At 35.6% G+C, this 19,227-nt stretch overlaps 1 protein-coding gene across 19 annotated transcripts in view; it reads left to right on the forward strand.

Moving 5' to 3' along the window:
* Nucleotides 1–19,227, forward strand: part of CCDC7 (coiled-coil domain containing 7) — a 327,078-nt gene that overhangs the window by 70,271 nt on the left and 237,580 nt on the right. For 18 of the 19 annotated variants that reach the window (XR_009500275.1, XR_009500273.1, XR_009500274.1 and 15 more), the window contains 3 exons: nt 6,200–6,230; nt 7,154–7,243; nt 18,628–18,713. Coding sequence is in view for 3 of the 19 variants with exons in the window: in XM_059911398.1 (XP_059767381.1) it covers nt 6,200–6,230; nt 7,154–7,243; nt 18,628–18,713 (207 nt within the window). In the remaining 16 variants the exon portion in view is untranslated. The remainder of the gene's footprint in view (nt 1–6,199; nt 6,231–7,153; nt 7,244–18,627; nt 18,714–19,227) is intronic. The other variant, XR_009500290.1, reaches the window with a different exon arrangement.

Raw genomic sequence — 19,227 nt, forward strand, 5'->3', positions numbered from 1 at the left:
ATGAATTTTATTAAGAAGGCAACAGCAGTATGGCTCAATTTCAGAAACAACTATAAACCAGAACTTGAACACTATCAAGACACTTTTTCCCCCTCTGTACAAGAGCTTCATTTTCTTCTATTGCAGATCTCTTTCTTCCTTCTATTTTCTTTTTTAACTTTTTGCCTGTAGGTGGGAGGCCATGACTGCTGACCATTCCCAAATCTAATCTTTCAGTTTTAGTTACTCTGAGGGATAATATTTGAATTTCCCAAGTCTAAAAGTCCTTGGTGAGAAAATTGTCAGTGCAGCCAGAGGCAGGTGCCTATTTCTGGACCAGTCAGCTCTAATCGAAGGCTTATGGTCATGTAAGCTTTCTCAGGAATTATACTAATTCAGAGGGGTAGGCTCAGGGGGTTCCCAGAAAAAGGAGTGGGGTCTACCTATGAGGTGCTTAGTGGTAAGTAGTGGTGGGATGAAAACCATAATATAGGATAACATTTAGAAAAAAGGATTGTATTTCGTTATTATGGATGAATTATACAGTAACAAGTTAGGGCAATCATGCTAGTCCTTGGGGAAAGCTAATATACCTTTTTTTCAGGATTTGGTCAATGCATTGTCTAGCCGTTTGGTCTGTGGATAGTGGGAAATGGACAAGTAAGCATAGACTCAGAGGACCTTGAAAAGTTCTTTCTTCAATTATGGGCCATATTGGGATTCCAAGTAGAGATTGGATTGCAGGGTATTTTTTCCAAGGCATAGTACCTCTTTGGTGAAGAGGGTGTTTAGATCTGGTGACTGATCTTGGGAATGAAGTTGTCAGCATTGGTGACAATATTGCCCATCACCAGAATCATGTATGTGTAGTCCTGAGGGGACAGCAGGCCTATTAAGAAATCTATCATGATGTTTTTTCTAAAGAGGCAGAAGAGTCAGAAGGAAGGATAATAAGCTGTCTTGCCTTTCAAACTGTCTTTAGCCCAGGTACATGTATCACAGGTAGGTATGTTATGTCAAAGGTGGAATTATCATAATTCCAAGGTGGCAAATTCAAAGTCTTGAATGAATATCAGTGACCAGTTAGGGCACTGGCAAGGCAAAAGGCATCCATTTGGTTAGAAGATAATGACAGAGTCTTCACTCCATGCAAAAAATTAAATTTAATGTTTATTACAGACATAAATGTCAGAAAACAATCATAAATATAGGGAAGGCATTTGACTATTGAAATTAAAAGTATCTTCAGAAATGAATCTAAGTTAAAAGATAAGCAATGGATGGGAGAAAAAATGTGTGCATATAGAAGAAAGGAGTGATAATAAGAATATATAATTCCACAAAAAGGCAAACAACCTTCAAATAATAGGCGAAGTACATATATATATAGATATTTAAGGAAGAGACAAAAAATGGCCAATAAACATTTTAGGAGATGCTCAATCTGATATGTAATCAGGGAAATAGAAAGCAAGGCAGCAACAATACATTTTTTTCCCCATCAGTTTAACAAAAAGAAGTTTTCTAATATCAAGTCTTGACAGAGATGTAGTGTAATAAATACTCTTAAATTGCTAGTACCATAGGTATTGCCCACTTTCAAGAACAATTTAGCATAGTTTATTTAACAATAGCAACAAAACGTTTGCCTTATTATACATGAAACCTCTTTTAATCTACCCTAGAGAAAGGACTATTCTCAAGGAGGCATATGTAAAAAGAAATTTATCATATCACTGCGATAATAGCAAAAATCTAGAAAGAATTTCATTTTTTGTTAGTAGGAGTATGGCTCAATCATCTGTGGTAAAAGGATTCTAAGGGAATTCTATGAGCAACTGTATGACCACAAATTAGACAACTTACATGACATGCACAAATTTCTAGAAAGACGGACTATACTGATTCAAGAACTGGAAAATCTGAGTGTAACTGAAACAAGTAAAAAGATTCAATTACTAATTAAAATATTTCCCAACAAGAAATGCTCAGATGGCTTCACTGATGAATTCTATCAGATATTTAAAGAAGAATTAATATCACTGTTTTACAAACTCTTTCAAAAAGTAGAAGAGGAGTTAATACTTCTCAACTCATGCTATGAGTCTAGTATTACTCTGATACCAAAGTCAGACCACAGTGTCACAAGAAAACTGCAGACCAATATATTATAAATATGAACACAAAAATACTCAACAAAATGCTAGCAAATCGAATCCAACAACATATAAAAAAGATTATATACCACAAGCAGGTGGGGTTTATCCCAGGAATGCAAAGTTGGTTCAAAATGCAAATATCGTGCTTCCCTGGAGGCACAGTGGTTAAGAATCAGCCTGCCAACACAGGGGACACAGGTTTGAGCCCTGGTCCGGGAAGATCCCACATGCCGTGGAGCAGCTAAGCCCATGCACCACAACTACTGAGCCTGCGCTCTAGAGCCCATGAGCCACAACTACTGAAGCCCGCACGCCTAGAGCCTGCACTCTGCAACAAGAGAAGCCACTGCAGTGAGAAGCCCGTGCACCACAATGAAGAGTAGCCCCCACTTGCTGCAACTAGAGGAGGTCCGTACGCAGCAACGAAGACCCAGGGCAGCCAAAAATAAATAAATTAAATAAATAAATTTATAAAATAAATAAAATGCAGATATCAATAAATGTAATACATGATATTGATTGAATAAAGGAGAAAAAATCACGTGATTAGCTTACTAGACAAAGTAAAAGCATTTGACAAAATCCAATAGCCTTTTATGATAAAAATACTCCACAAACTAGGCATAGAAGGGAACTTTCTTAATCTGATAGACTATCTACAAATACCTATAACTAACATCATAATTAATATATTCTCTCTAATATATTAATGAAAAAACTTAATGGTGAAAAAACTTTATATATTCTCTCCAAGATCAGGGACAAAATAGGACATTCTTACCACTTCTGTCCACCATTGTAGTAGAGGTTCTATCTAGGGCATTTAGAGAAGAAAAGGAAATGAAAACTACCTCTTTTTGCAGATGTCATGACCTTATCTATTGACAGTCCTAAGGGATCTATTAGAACTATTAGAAGTAACTTAACAAGGTTGCAAAATACAAAATTCATAAATAAAAATCAATTATATTTTAATACAGTAGTTGTTATGGGTTGAATTGTGCCCCCCCCCCACCAAATACATGTTGAAGCTCTAACCTCTAGTACCTCAGAATGAACTTAATTGTATATAGGGTCATTGTAGATGTAATTAGTTAAGATGAGGTCATAGTGGAGGGGGATGGGCCCTTAATCCAATATGCCTGGTATCCTTATAATAATATTGTAGAAGGCAAATACACACAGAGAGAAGACAGTCATGGAGGCAGAGATTGGAGTACGCTGCCACAGTCCAAGGAATGCTAGGGAGTACTAGAAGTTGGAAGAGGCAAAGAAGGATTCTCCCCTAGAGGTTTCAGAGGGAGCATGGCTGTACCAACACCTTAATTTTAGATTTATAGTCTCCAGAACTGTGAGCGAATAAATTCTTGTTGTTTTAAGTCACCAGTCACCCAGATTGTGATACCTTGTCATAGCAGCCCTAGGAAAGTAATACACTAGCAAGGAACATTCCAAAAATGAAATAAAGAAAACAATTCCATTTACAAAAGCACCAAAGAGAATGAGAATAAATTTAACAAAAGAAGTGCTAGACTTGTGCACCGAAAACTACAAAACACTGAAAGTACTTTAAAGAATACTCAAACAGGTAGACATCCCATTTTCATGGACTGTTAGACTTAACTAATCTTAAAACGGCAGTATTTCCCAAATTGATCTACAGATTTAATGCAATCTCTATCAAAATCCCAGCTTTCTTTTCGCATGAATTGGCAAGCTGATTTTAAAATTCATGTGGAAATACAAGGAACCCAGAATAGTCAAAGGAATCTTAAGAAGAATAACTTTGGAAGACTCACACTTTAGTGATTTTAAAACTAAATACACCTGTAGTAATTAAGACAATGTCGTACTGGCATGAGGATAGACCTATGTAGATCAATGGAATAGAATGAATGGAAATGATATCCAGAAATAAACCATTACATTTATTTATGGTTAACTGATTATCAACATGGAGGCCAGGATAATTCAGTGAGGAAAGAATAGTTTTTTTAATAACTGCGCTTGGAGAACTGGATATCCATATGCAAAAGAATTAAGTTGGATCCTTTCTTTGTGCCATGCACTAAAATTAACTCAAAATTACCGAAGACCTAAATTTAAGAGCTAAAACTATAAACCTCTTAAAGAAACACAGGAGTAAATATTTTTGACTTAGTCAATGGTTTCTTTCTTTTTTTTTTTTTTAATTTTTTTGGCCACACTGCATTGCACATGGGATCTTAGTTCCCCGACTAGGGATGGAACCCAGGACCCCTGCATTGGAAGCGTGGATTCTTAACCACTGGACCACCAGGAAAGTCCCAGTCAATGGTTTTTTAAATAAGATATCAAAAGCACAACCAACAACAGAAAAAAAAATAGATAAACTCAACATAAAAATTAAAAACTTGTGCTGCAGTTTCTTAATACCATTAAGAATGTGAGAAGACAACTCATAGAATGTGAAAACTATTCATAAATCATGTATCTGATATGGGACTTGCACCCAGAATATACATAAGAACTCTTACACCTCAATAATAAAAAGAATAAATAACCATGTTTAACAATGGGCAAATAATCCGAATAGACGTTTTGCCACACAAGATATACAGATGGTCAATAAGCACATGAAAAGATACTCAACGTCATTAGTCATTAGGGAATCAAAGCTACAATGATATACCACTTCACAACCACTAGGATGGCTATAATAAAAATGAGACAATAACAATTGTTGGCAAGGATGTAGAGAAATTGGTACCCTCATACATTGCTGGTACATCATGTAAGTGGTACATCTGCTATGGAACACAGTTTGTCAGTTGCTCAAAATGTTAAATATTTAGTTAACATATGACCCAGAAATTCTATTCCTATGTTTATACCTAAGAGAAATGAAAACATAGGTCCACACAAAAACTTGTACATGTATGTTCATAGTAGCATTATTCATAATAGCCCAAAAGTGGAAACAACCCAAATGTCCATAAACTGATGAATGAATAAATAAAATGAGCATATCCATACAATGTAATATCATTTGGCAATAGAAAGGAACAAAGTACTGATACATGAAACAAACACTATGCTAGGTGTGAGAAAACAGTCTCAAAAGACCACATACTGTGCAATTCTGTTTATGTGAAATATTCAGAATAGGCAAATCTGTGGAGACAGAAAATAGACTGATGCCTGCCAGGGCTGAGGCAGTGCTGGGAGAAATGGAGAGTGAGTGCTAATGGCTACAGCGTTTCTTTCTGGGGTAATTAAAATGTGCTAAAATTAGATAGTGGTAATAGTTACTCAACTTAGTGAATATATTAAAAGCCATTGAATTGTATATTTTAAATGAGTGAATTTTATGGTATGTTAATCATATCTTAATAAAGCTTTAAAAAATTCTGATTATAATGAATAAAAAAACTCATTAGTCAAAAATATAGTTTATCCATACTATGGAACAGTTGTCAGCAAACTGCAGTCTATGAGTCAAATCTAGCCTGCAGCTTATTTTTGTAAATAAAGTTTTGTTAGAACATAGCCATACCCATTCATTTACCCATCATCTGTAGCTGCTTTTGCAGAGTTGGGTAGTAGTGACAGAGATCACCTGGCCTGTAAAGTCTAAAATAGTTACCATCTGACTCTTTACAGAAAAAGTTTGCCAAATCCTGCTATGGAGTAAGAAGTTGTATTTAAAAGGAGTGAGGGAAATCTATGTTTACCGATATGAATAGATTTCAGAAATTGTGTTAAGTGAAAAAGTTGAGAACAACATATACGATATCATTTATGTGAAAAAGAAAACAAAACAGACATCCAGCCCACTAACAAAAAGTATAGAATTGAATGGGTACGTGAAGTGTTATATAAATCCATGGAACAAGTTCTGGGAAGAGACACAGCAAGCTAACAGTATCTCTAGGAAGAGCATTGAATTTTTGGAATGCTAGTCAAAGTTTACTCTGACCTTATTAAGGTTTTTATGAAGAAAATATATAAGGATATTGCATAAATAAAAATATAAATTTAAAATTATAATACATTATAGATATTTTTGGTTTGTTTTTCAGAGCTATGAATGAGCAAGTTTTGTTAGAGGCTGTAAGTATAGTGCTTTCAGTTTGAAATTGTACTTTGTCCTTGATGTTGTTAATAGAGTCTAGAAATTGTCAGGATATGTCAAGAGAGTCAGTTTATTCAAGAGTGTTATGCATATGTGAGCTGGAAAACTTTGTCTATTCTTTTGATTTTATTAGACTTCATTGTCACTCAGAAACACTTCACTTCTAAAATACTGAACTATAACATCCCACAGTCTTTTTTTTCTTTAACATCTTTATTGGAGTATTATTGCTTTACAGTGGTGTGTTAGTTTCTGCTTTATAACAAAGTGAATCAGCTATACATATTCATATATCCCCATACCTCCTCCCTGTCCCACCGCTCTAGGTGGTCACAAAGCACCAAGCTGATCTCGCTGTGCTATGTGGCTGCTTCCCATTAGCTGTCTGTTTTACATTTGGTAGTGTATATATGTCCATGCCACTCTCTCACTTCATCCCTGCTTACCCTTCCCCCTCCCCGTGTCCTCAAGTCCATTCTCTACGTTTGCGTCTTTATTCCTGTCCTGCCCCTAGGTTCTTCAGAAGCATTTTTTTTCTTTTTTTTTTTTAGATACCATATATATGAGTTAGCATACGGTATTTGTTTTTCTCTTTCTGACTTACTTCACTCTGTATGAGACTCTAGGTCCATCCACCTCCCTACAAGTAACTCAATTTAATTTCTTTTTATGGCTGAGTAATATTCCATTCCCACAGTCTTTTGAAATTCCATTATCACTGATAGTTCCTTTGCCTCTTTCAGCACCACTTATAACTTCACTATGCAGATTAATACCAATGGTTCATTATTTTTATGAGTTAATGAAGACTTTCTTACTTTAATAAATAAGTGCCCAACTAACCTCTCTATATTGATACGTTTGCTTTTCATTATTAATGAAGTTATAATATTTCTTTTAGAAAAACACACAGATTCAAAGTGACCTCCAAGTGTTGTCAGAGGAGAAACTGATGCTGGAAAATGAACTACAAAAGTTGAAGAGTACAGAGGTTAGTTAATTTTAGTGTCTGAAAATGGCATACATACCAATATTAATAATTGGTAGCAGCTGTGCTTTTAAAAAATAAGATAATGCTATATTCTAAATTACCATATATTTTAAAAAATTTATTTATTTATTTTATATTTATTTTTGGCTGCATTGGGTCTTTGTTACTGCACGTAGGCTTTCTCTAGTTCCGGCAAGCGGGGGCTACTCTTAGTTGCGGTGCGTGGGCTTCTCATTGCGGTGGCTTCTCTTGTTGCAGAGCACGGGCTCTAGGTGTGTGGGCTTCAGTAGTTGTGGCACGTGGGCTCAGTAGTTGTGGCTTGTAGGCTCTAGAGCGCAGGCTCAGTAGTTGTGGCACACGGGCTTAGCTGCTCTGCGGCATGTGGGATCTTCCCGGACCAGGGCTCGAACCCGTGTCCCCTGCATTGGCAGGGAGATTCTTAACCACTGCGCCACCAAGGAAGTCCTAAATTACCATATTAGCTATCAAAACTGAAAGGATGCTATGAAAAGCAGACATAAAATTGAAACATTCTGAAAGGTATTTCTAAGCCAAATATTTAACTTTATTAAAATATCAATAAATGAGGTTTTCAAACGTATTTTAAATGCATTTTATTGTATTCTTTGCAACTGTGTAATGTGTGTGTCCCAGTTCACTCTTACCACATAGAGTGAATAGAAATACCAAGGATAGAATTTGTTTCCTTTTTTTTTCTCCTCCTCTGCCATTTTTATATAGCTTATAAATTGAAACTATACACAATGAAGTCAAATGGTGGATTGGAAGCAAATTTTTATTAACTACGTAAAAATATAAGATGTATGTTTTGACACAAAATTAACATAGAATGAAGAAAAATACTCTTCAATCTACTAATGTTGGTTACTTGGTATTTCCTCCTTAGTAGAGGAGGAAGCAGAAGTAGTACCAGATTTGCTACTTAATCAGTTAGAGAAGCAGTGATCCTACATAAGTGTCAAATATAAGGCCAGGGCTGTCACATAAGTTCAATTAGGAATAGTTTCATCTAAGTATAGTTCCCAGTAGGAATAAAAATAAAAAAAGAAAATAAAAATAAAGCAGTAAATTGTCACAGTAAATAATTGAATAGTCTGGCCAAGTGTAAGAATTCAACACTTAATCATGCACTGTTAGATCCACATTCAAAATCTTTGGAGCTTCATACATGACTTGAAAATGTTGCAGCAGTTTCTGGTTTTACTTTCTTGTACTGTTTCTTTAGATTTTGCATGAGAAAACCTAAAGAAGTATGGAAGTGTGAATGAGAAATGTGGAAGGAGCATTACTGCATATATAGTAGCAATATTATATCCACACAAAGGTGGTGACCAAGGGATCTGAGAGAGAGCCTGTTTTCAGAGAAGGGGATGGTAGGAAGAGAATAATGGCTACAGAATTATGTTGAAGTCAGGATTTCTAATAACAGCTATATCAATTTTCTTCCAGAGTAAGCTCGCTTTCCTAACTGATATTATCTCTTAATAATTTTATTTTCATAGGCAACCAACTTTAGTAATCAAGAGCCATGTCTGCCAAATGTTAATGTGTGTCAGTTAAGGGTTTTATTTTACTTTTTATAAGCAGGAGAAGCTGACACTATTTAAAGCAAGAAATTTATTGGATGGCTAGTAGGGTAACTCAAAGAATTGAGGGAAAATTGAACAACACGTTTGGTGAGAGATAGAACCAGGACAACTCTTAGAGTTAAAATAACAGAAATTCATGGATAGCCACTACTTCTGTCCTTTCAGGGGAATTTTAGAGAGGGAGTTTATGACTGTTTTCTTCCCGTCCCTTTGGATACTGGTTCTGGAATTACTAAGCTCCACTACTTCCCTTCCACAATGTCAATTTTTAGATGATTGTATCTCACTGGCCTTGCTTGGGGTCAGATGTCACCAAGACAGTTTGAGATGAGGGAGTTGAAGAACACTTCTAAATCTGGTGCTGTTTCTTAACAGAATGGAAAAAGGATACTGGGCACAAATATCTGGTGTCCACTTTACTTGGTAATGTTACCCTAATTAATATCTTAGCCATTTACTTATTTCAGGTGTCAGAAAAGTTTAATGTAAAGGCCAAGATAACTATTTTAGGTTTTGGAGAGCATAGTGTCTATGTTGCAACTACTCAAGTCTGCTTCTGTGATATGAAAATAGCCACAGAAAATACATAACTGAATGACCATGGCTGTGTTGCAATAAAATATTATTTACAAAACAGGCAGCAGGGGAGATTTGGCCTACACTTTGCTGACTCCTTATTTTTTTTTTGTTTTGAATTTTACTTTATTTTTTTAAAATACAGCAGGTTCTTATTAGTTATCTATTTTATGCATATTAGTCTATATATGTCAATCCCAATCTCCCAGTTCATCCCACCACCACCACCACCACCCCAACCCCCTGCTTTCCACCCTTGGTGTCCATACGTTTGTTCTCTACATCTGTGTCTCTATTTCTGCCTTGCAAACAGGTTCATCTGTACCATTCTTCTAGATTCCACATACATGCGTTAATATATGATATTTGTTTTTCCCATTCTGACTTACTTCACTCTGTATGACAGTCTCTAGGTCCATCCACGTCTCTACAAATGACCCAATTTCGTTCCTTTTATGGCTGAGTAATATTCCATTGTATATATGTACCACATCTTCTTTATCCATTCATCTGTCAGTGGGCATTTAGGTTGCTTCCATGACCTGGCTATTGTAAATAGTGCTGCAATGAACACTGGGGTGTAAGTGTGTTTTTGAATTATGGTTTTCTCAGGGTATATGTCCAGTAGTGGGATTGCTGGGTCATATGGTAATTCTGTTTTTAGTTTTTTAAGGAACCTCCATCCTGTTCTCCATAGTGGTTGTATCAGTTTACATTCCCACCAACAGTGCAAGAGGGTTCCCTTTTCTCCACACCCTCTCCAGCGTTTGTTGTTTGTAGATTTTCTGATGATGCCCATTCTAACTGGTGTGAGGTGATACCTCATTGTAGTTTTGATTTGCATTTCTCTAATAATTAGTGATGTTGAGCAGCTTTTCATGTGCCTCTTGGCCATCTGTCTTAGACATGTCTTCTCTGGAGAAGACACATCTTCTCTGGAGAAATGTCTATTTAGGTCTTCGGCCCATTTTTGGATTGGGTCGTTTGTTTTTTTAATATTGAGCTACATGAGCTGCTTGTATATTTTTGACATTAATCCTTTGTCTGTTGGTTCATTTGCAAATATTTTCTCCCATTTTGAGGGTTGTCTTCTCGTCTTGTTTATAGTTTCCTTTGCTGTGCAGAAGCTTTTAAGTTTCATTAGGTCCCATTTGTTTATTTTTGTTTTTATTTCCATTACTCTAGTGGGTGGGTCAAAAGAGATCTTGCAGTGATTTATGTCAAAGAGTGTTCTTCCTACGTTTTCTTCTAAGAGTTTTATAGTGTCCGGTCTTATATTTAGGTCTTTAATCCATTTTGAGTTTATTTTTGTGTATGGTGTTAGGGAGGGTTCTAATTTCATTCTTTTACATGTAACTCTCCAGTTTTCCCAGCACCACCTATTGAAGAGACTGTCTTTTCTCCATTGTATATCCTTGCCTCCTTTGTCACAAATGAGTTGACCATAAGTGCATGGGTTTATCTCTGGGCTTTCTGTCCTGTGCCATTGATCTGTATTTCTGTTTTTGTGCCAGTGCCATATTGTCTTGATTACTGTAGCTTTGTAGTATAGTCTGAAGTCAGGGAGTCTGATTCCTCTAGCTCCGTTTTTTCGTCTCAAGATTGCTTTGGCTATTTGGGGTCTTTTGTGTCTCCATACAAATTTTAAGATTTTTTGTTCTAGTTTTCCAAAAGATGCCACTGGTAATTTGATAGGAATTGCATTGAATCTGTAGACTGCTTTGGGTAGTATAGTCATTTTCACAATGTTGATTCTTCCAATCTAAGAACATGGTATATCTCTCCATCTGTTTATGTCATCTTTGATTTCTTTCATCAGTGTCTTATAGTTTTCTGAGTACAGGTCTTTTACCTCCTTAGGTAAGTTTATTCCTAAGTATTTCAGTCTTTTTGTTGCAATGGTGAATGGGATTGTTTCCTTAATTTCTCTTTCTGATCTTTCGTTGTTAGTGTATAGGAATGCAAGAGATTTCTGTGCATTAATTTTGTATCCTGCAACTTTACCAAATTCATTGATTAGCTCTAGTAGTTTTCTGGTGGCATCTTTAGGATTATCTATGTATAGTATCATGTCATCTGCAAACAATGACAGTTGTACTTCTTCTTTTCCAATTTAGATTCCTTTTTTTTCTTTATCTTCTCTGATTGCCATGGCTAGGGCTTCCAAAACTATGTTGAATAATAGTGGCGAGAGTGGACATCCTTGTCTTGTTCCTTCTCTTAGAGGAAATGCTTTCAGTTTTTCACCATTGAGAATGATGTTTGCTGTGGGTTTGTCATGTATGGCCTTTATTATGTTGAGGTAGGTTCCCTCTATGCCCACTTTCTGGAGAATTTTTATCATAAAAGGCATTGAATTTTGTCAAAAGCTTTTTCTGCATCTATTGAGATCATATGGTTTTTATTCTTCAATTTGTTAATATGGTGTATCACATTGATTGATTTGCATATATTGAGGAATACTTGCATCCCTGGGATAAATCCCACTTGATCATGGTGTATGATCCTTTTAATGTGTTGTTGGATTCTGTTTGCTAGTATTTTGTTGAGGATTTTTGCATCTATATTCATCAGTGATATTGGTCTGTAATTTTCTTTTCTTGTAGTATCTTTGTCTGGTTTTGATATCAGGGTGATGGTGGCCTTGTAGAATGAGTTTGGGAATGTTCCTTCCTCTTCAATTTTTTGGAAGAGTTTGAGAAGGATGGGTGTTAGCTCTTCTCTAAATAGAACTCACCTGTGAAGCCATCTGGTCCTGGACTTTTATTTGTTGGAAGATTTTTAATCACAGTTTCAATTTCATTACTTGTGATTGGTCTGTTTATATTTTCTGTTTCTTCCTGGTTCAGTCTTGGAAGGTTATGCCTTCTAAGAATTTGTCCATTTCTTCCAGGTCATCCATTTTATTGGCATAGAGTTGTTCATAGTAGTGTCGTATGATGCTTTGTATTTCTGCGGTGTCCATTGGAACTTCTTTTTGATTCTAATTTTATTGATTTGAGTCCTCTCCCTCTTTTTCTTGATGAGTCTGGCTAAAGGTTTATCAATTTTGTTTATCTTCTCAAAGAACCAGCTTTTAGTTTATTGATCTTTGCTATTGTTTTCCTTGTTTCTGTTTCATTTACTTCTGCTCTGATCTTTATGGTTTCTTTCCTTCTACTGACTTTGGGTTTTGTTTGTTCTTCTTTCTCTAGTTGCTTTAGGTGTAAGGTTAGATTGTTTATTTGAGATTTTTCTTGTCTCTTGAGGTAGGATTGTATAGCTATAAACTTCCCTCTTAAGAACTGCTTTTGCTGTATCCCTTAGGTTTTAGGTCATCGTGTTTTCATTGTCATTTGTCTCTAGGTATTTTTTGACTTCCTCTTTGATTTCTTCAGTGATCTCTTGGTTATTTAGTAACGTATTTTTTAGCCTCCATGTGTTTGTGTTTTTTACATTTTTTTCCCTGTAATTGATTTCTAATCTCAAAGCATTGTGGTCGGAAAAGATACTTGATATAATTTCAATTTTCTTAAATTTACCAAGGCTTGATTTGTGACCCAAGATGTGATCTATCCTGGAGAGTGTTCCGTGTGCATTTGAGAAGAAAGTGTAATCTTCTGTTTTCAGATGGAATGTCCTATAAATATCAATTAAATCTATCTGGTCTGTTGTGTCATTTAAAGCTTGTGTTTCCTTATTCATTTTCTGTCTGGGTGATCTGTCCATTGGTGTAAGTGAGAGGTTAAATTCCCCCGCTATTATTGTGTTACTGTCATTTTCCTCTTGTATAGCTGTTAGCATTTGCCTTAAGTATTGAGGTGCTCCTATGCTGGGTGCATATATTATATTTATAATTGTTATATCTCCTTCTTGCATTGATCCCTTGATCATTATATAGTGTCCTTCCTTGTGTCTTGTAACATCCTTTTTTTTTTTTTAATTTTTTTAATGATATTCTTGTCTGCTTACATTCTTTTTATTTATGTATATATGTATGTATGTATGGCTGTGTTGGGTCTTCGTTTCTGTGCGAGGGCTTTCTCTAGTTGTGGCAAGCGGGGGCCACTCTTCATCGCGGTGCAGAGGCCACTCTTCATTGCGGTGCGCGGGCCTCTCACTATCGTGGCCTCTCGTTGCCAAGCACAGGCTCCAGACGCGCAGGCTCAGTAATTGTGGCTCACGGGCCGAGTTGCTCCGCGGCATGTGGGATCTTCCCAGACCAGGGCTCGAACCCACGTCCCCTGCATTGGCAGGCAGATTCTCAACCACTGCGCCACCAGGGAAGCCCCATTCTTTATTTTAAAGTCTAGTTTTTCTGATATGAGTATTGCTACTCCAGCTTTCTTTTGATTTCCAGTGTCGTGGAATATCTTTTTCCATCCCCTCATTTTCAGTCTGTCTTTGTCCCTAGGTCTGAAGTGGGTCTCTTGTAGACAGCATATATATGGGTCTTGTTTTTGTATTCCATTCAGTAAGCCTGTGTCTTTTGGTTGGAGCATTTAATCCATTCACGTTTAAGATAATTATCGATATGTATGTTCCTATGACCATTTTCTTAATTGTTTTGGGTTTGTTTTTGTAGGTCCTTTTCTTCTCTTGTGTTTCCCACTTAGAGAAGTTCCTTTAGCATTTGTTGTAGAGCAGGTTTGGTGGTGCTGAATTCTCTTAGCTTTTGCTTGTCTGTAAAGCTTTTGATTTCTCCATCGAATCTGAATAAGATCCTTGCTGGGTAGAGTAATCTTGGTTCCTCCCTTTCATTACTTTAAATATATTGTGCCACTACGTACTGGCTTGTAGAGTTTATTCTGAGAAATCATCTGTTAACCACATGGGAGTTCCCTTCTATGTTATTTGTCATTTTTCCCTTGTTGCTTTTAATAATTTTTCTTTGTCCTTAATTTTTGCCAATTTGATTACTATGTGTCTTGGCGTGTTTCTCCTTGGGTTTATCCTGCCTGGGACTTTCTGCACTTCCTGGACTTGAGTGGCTATTTCCTTTCCCATGTTAGGGAAGTTTTCAAATGTAATCTCTTCAAATATTTTCTCAGGTCCTTTCTTTTTCTCTTCTCCTTCTGGGACCCCTATAATGTGAATGTTGGTGTGTTTAATGTTGTCCCAGAGATCTCTTAGGCTGCCTTCATTTCTTTTCATTCTTTTTTCTTTTGTCTGTTCCACGGCAGTGAATTCCACCATTCTGTCTTCCAGGTCACTTATCCGTTCTTCTGCCTAAGTTATTTTGCTATTGATTCCTTCTAGTGTGTTTTTCATTTCAGTTATTATATTGTTCATCTCCCTTTGTTCTTTAATTCTTCTAGGTGTTTGTTCTTTAATTCTTTTAGACCTTTGTTAAACATGTCTTGCATTCTTCTCGATCTTTGCCTCCATTCTGTTTCCGAGGTCCTGGATCGTCTTCACTATCATTATTCTGAATTCTGTTTTCTGGAAGGTTGCCTATCTCCACTTCATTTAGTTGTTTTTCTCGGGTTTTATCTTGTCCCTTCATCTGGTACATAGTCCTCTGTGTTTTCATTTTGTCTGTCTTTCTGTGGATGTGGTTTTTGTTCCACAGGCTGCAGGATTGTAGTTCTTCTTGCTTCTGCTGTCTGCCCTCTGGTGGATGAGGCTATCTAAGAAGCTTGTGCAAGCTTCCTGATGGGAGGGACTCCTGCCAATTTTTTTATGGCATCTTCATCACTACACAGGGCAAAGGCTGGGAAAATAATAGGAGAGCTGCGACTGTACCTGCAGCTCCCCTTGCCTCTGCAGAGTGCCAACCACAGTTACATTAGCCTGACTCCTTATTTATTCCACTTCTGCCATCACCTGGCTTTCTACTATAGCTTCCTAAATAGGAACTCCTAGATATATGTATTTTGGTATGCTATTGCTAGAAAATATTACTGCATAAAAAGATTTGTTTCTGTTCTTTCTCTTCTGTTCTATTGGCCTTGTGTATTCTTACACCAATGCCTGAGATCTTTAATGATTATATATTTATAGTAAGTCCTGGTATTTTGTGGGCAAGTTAACCCACCTTGTTATATATGAGAATTTATTTGTTCTTCGTCTTTGCACTTTCTTTTAAATTTTAGAGTTAATTTGTCAAATTCTACTATTGCACTCAAGCTGTACATCAAATTTGAGAGATTTACATATAGGATATCAAGATACATCTTTTTGTTTACAAACATTAAATGTCTCAATTTTGGAAAGTTTTGTAATGCTTACAATCAGTGTTTATGATTTTCTTCATAAAGCTATTATTCATTTTTGTTAGGTTAATCTTAGGTACTTTGTATTTTTATGCTATGTTATTTGTATCTTTTAAAATATTTTAAAGCTATTGCTAGAGAAATGTAACAAATTTTTGTATATTGAATTTTCCATCTACAAACCTAGCTACACTATCATAATGGTTAGATTTTTATTTCCTACTTGCGTAATTGAAGTATCTATAAACGATAGCCTAAAGTTTCTTGCTTTCCAATTTGTAATACTTTCTTCTTCTTGCCTTGCTACACTGGGAAAGACCTCTAGAATAATATTGAATAGACATTATGAAAGCAGGCATTTTTTTTTTGTTCCTGATATTAAGGGGAATGTTTTCTTGTTTCTTGTGATTAGTCAGCCTGCCTTTCTGTCTCTCTTTCTCTTTCAAAACCATGTATCAGGTTAAAGGATTTTTCCTCTTCTCATAATATTTCTTCATGAATATTTTTTTTTTATGCTCCATAAAATTCTTCCAGCCTCTGCCCACTATTGCCTTATTTCAAAGCCATTTCCGTAGTTTTAGTTATGTGTTGCAACAGCACCCTACTTTCAGGTAGCAAAATCTGTATTACTTTTTAATTTGCTGCTCAGTGGGTTGCTTTATTGGCTGCTTTAGGGTTTACAGTCTTGTTTTTAACTTACTGCAGTCTCTATTCAAATGACATTGAATCACTTCATGTATAAGAATCTTAAAACATACTTTCATTTGTCCCTTTCTGGCCTTTGTGCAATTGTTTTTATACATTTTACTGCACAACAGTAAACTGCACAACACATTATTAATTTTGCTGTAAAATATTACCTTTTATAGAGATTTAAATAACAAGAAAAGAGTCTTTATATTTACCCACATAATTATCATTTGTGGTATTCTTCTTTGTGTATTTTCTTATTTCTATCTGGTATTATTTTTCTTTTCCTTGAAGGATTCTTTATCTTTTTTGTTGTGCAGGGCTGCTGCTGCTGAATTCTTTCACCTCTTTGATTTCCAGACAAAAAAAAATTTTTTTGCCATCAGTTTTTTTTTTCTTTTTTTTTTTTTAAATGGGAGGTTTTTTTTTTAATTAATTAATTTATTTATTTATTTTTGGCTGTGTTGGGTCTTCGTTTCTGTGCCAGGGCTCTCTCTAATTGTGGCAAGCGGGGGCCACTCTTCATCGCGGTGTGCGGGCCTCTCACTATCGCGGCCTCTCGTTGCGGAGCACAGGCTCCAGACGCGCAGGCTCAGCAGTTGTGGCTCACGGGCCCAGTTGCTCCGCGGCATGTGGGATCCTCCCAGACCAGGGCTCGAACCCGTGTGCCCTACATTGGCAGGCAGGTTCTCAACCGCTGCGCCACCAGGGAAGCCCCTTGCCATCAGTTTTGAAAGATATTTTTCCTGGGTAAAGAATTCTAGGTTGAGTGGTTTAAAGATATTGCTCCTTTGTCTTCAGGCTTGCGTTATTTCTTACAAGAAATCTGTTTTCTTCTTTATTCTTGTGTGTATTCTGCTTTTCTCCTCTGTCTGCTTTTAAGATTTTCTTTTTATTGCTGCTTTTAAATAATTTGATTATGATGTGTCTTGGGGGGTAGTTTTCCTTGTGCTGTTGTGGATTTGTGGATATACAGTTTTCATCAAAGTTGAAAAAAATTGGCCATTATTTCTTCAAATAGTTATTCTCTTTTCCCACCCCTTCTCTCCATGCATTCCAACTGTAAGTATATTAATCCACTTGAAGTTGTCCCACAACTCACTGATGATCTGTTTGTTATTTTTTAGTCTTTTTTCCCTGTCGTTATTTTAGTATGTTTTGATTGCCAGTATATTAGATTTTTCTAAATAGGAAATATGTCCCAAAACTCGTGTTTAAACTGGAAAATTATTTGGCGACCTTAACAATTCTCATTAAAAATGTATTATTATACTTACTTTCTATATTTTATAGGAATTGTTACATTTGGTGCTTAACTTGTGAGAACTTTGCTACAGTGAATTTGGTATCTGTTGGAGGTTGTGGTCTGAAATAGGAAATGATCTCCCAATACCTAATAGTGTCTATTATTAAGCTCATCTAAAATTTTCAATAATCTAATTGTCAAATTTTTTCTATACTTTATTGTAGAAAATAATCCAGTACTACATAGGAGTTCAAGAATACTTTAAAACCTGTGGTCAATCCTGCTCTAATATTTGTTTTGAAATGCAGATTTGTTACAACATGACAGAACAGTTTGAGCATAATGTGAACTTTACATTTGCTTATGCACAAATTCATCTGAAAATAGTACTAGGTGAACGTAGAAAAACAGCTTCTACAAGCTACCTCGGTTTACCATGTGTATTGTGTACCACACCAGTCCACATATGGTGTTACAACTTTTATCCAATTTCAGATAGCCTTCCTTCCCATACTGCATAATAACTCACAAGTTGAAATCTGTTTGATGCTCATTTCCAAAAACAAGCTTCATGTCTTATTCAAGATAAAGAGCTATGTTTCTCGTAGTATATATTTCTTAATCATTTAACTGTATAAAACTAGATTAATGTTCTTATTAGGTTTTTATTTTTTTTAATGTATCATCAACAGTTTTTTTGCATTCTGTGCACCTTACCCCATTTTCCCCATATATCCTGCAGTTTTTATCATATGATTTTTCACAGTGAGGTGATTTTCAGGATGTTGTATGCAATGTTATAGCAGAACTGACTGTAATTTGTCAGAGGAATTTAATTGTTTGATATGTATTAGCTTATTTGCAACTTACAGTCTGTAAAGCACTATAACAAACATTCAGCCTATATCATTAATTTTGTTTTGCTTTTATTCAGATAATTTCCCTTGAAACATAGTATAGTGATTCTCGAAGTAAAATGGCAATCTTAGTAATGTGTATTATCATGTATTTACCTATAATTTATGGTCTCCTTAACTATTTATTTCTGGCTTATATAAAACTACATAGAAAACAAAGGCTACAAGTGAGCGACGAAAGAAAACTATGAAAATGGAGAAGAAAAAAGACGAAGGAATATCTGAAGATTCAGAAGAGTAAGACATAAAGATACTGTTAATATTTTTTACTTATAAACTTATATTTTCATTTTATACAATTTAGGGTCATATAAACATAACTTATTAACAGGTTTCTAAAAAAAGCATAGCATTAACAAATATATAGTTTTATAAGCAGACCAGGATATGATTATGGGAGAAAGCTGAGAAGGGAAGAGCAAAGAACTAAAAATGGGTTAGAGTAGAATAAATCACAAGATATTCAGGAATAGGTAAACAATTAAATACAAATAATTTTAGGGAAAAAAGGACTTACAATGTTTTCTTGATGGTTTAGCTAATGATTTGTCATTTGTATGTTAATCCCTCTCCCCAGTCTGGGCTCTTCCTTTTTACTGTACTTCTTGGTTGTCTTATTTTATTAAAAAAAGTATCTGTTTTTAATGTATATAGGTTATTGTAAAGTGGCCTTACCAAGAGAATATTTTCTTTACTAATATAAAATAATTTGTGCAGTTGGAATTTGCTTGATCAAACCCTAATGTAAATA

This window comes from Balaenoptera ricei, chromosome 2 (assembly GCF_028023285.1).
Source record: "Balaenoptera ricei isolate mBalRic1 chromosome 2, mBalRic1.hap2, whole genome shotgun sequence".
Classification (NCBI taxonomy): Eukaryota; Metazoa; Chordata; class Mammalia; order Artiodactyla; family Balaenopteridae; genus Balaenoptera; species Balaenoptera ricei.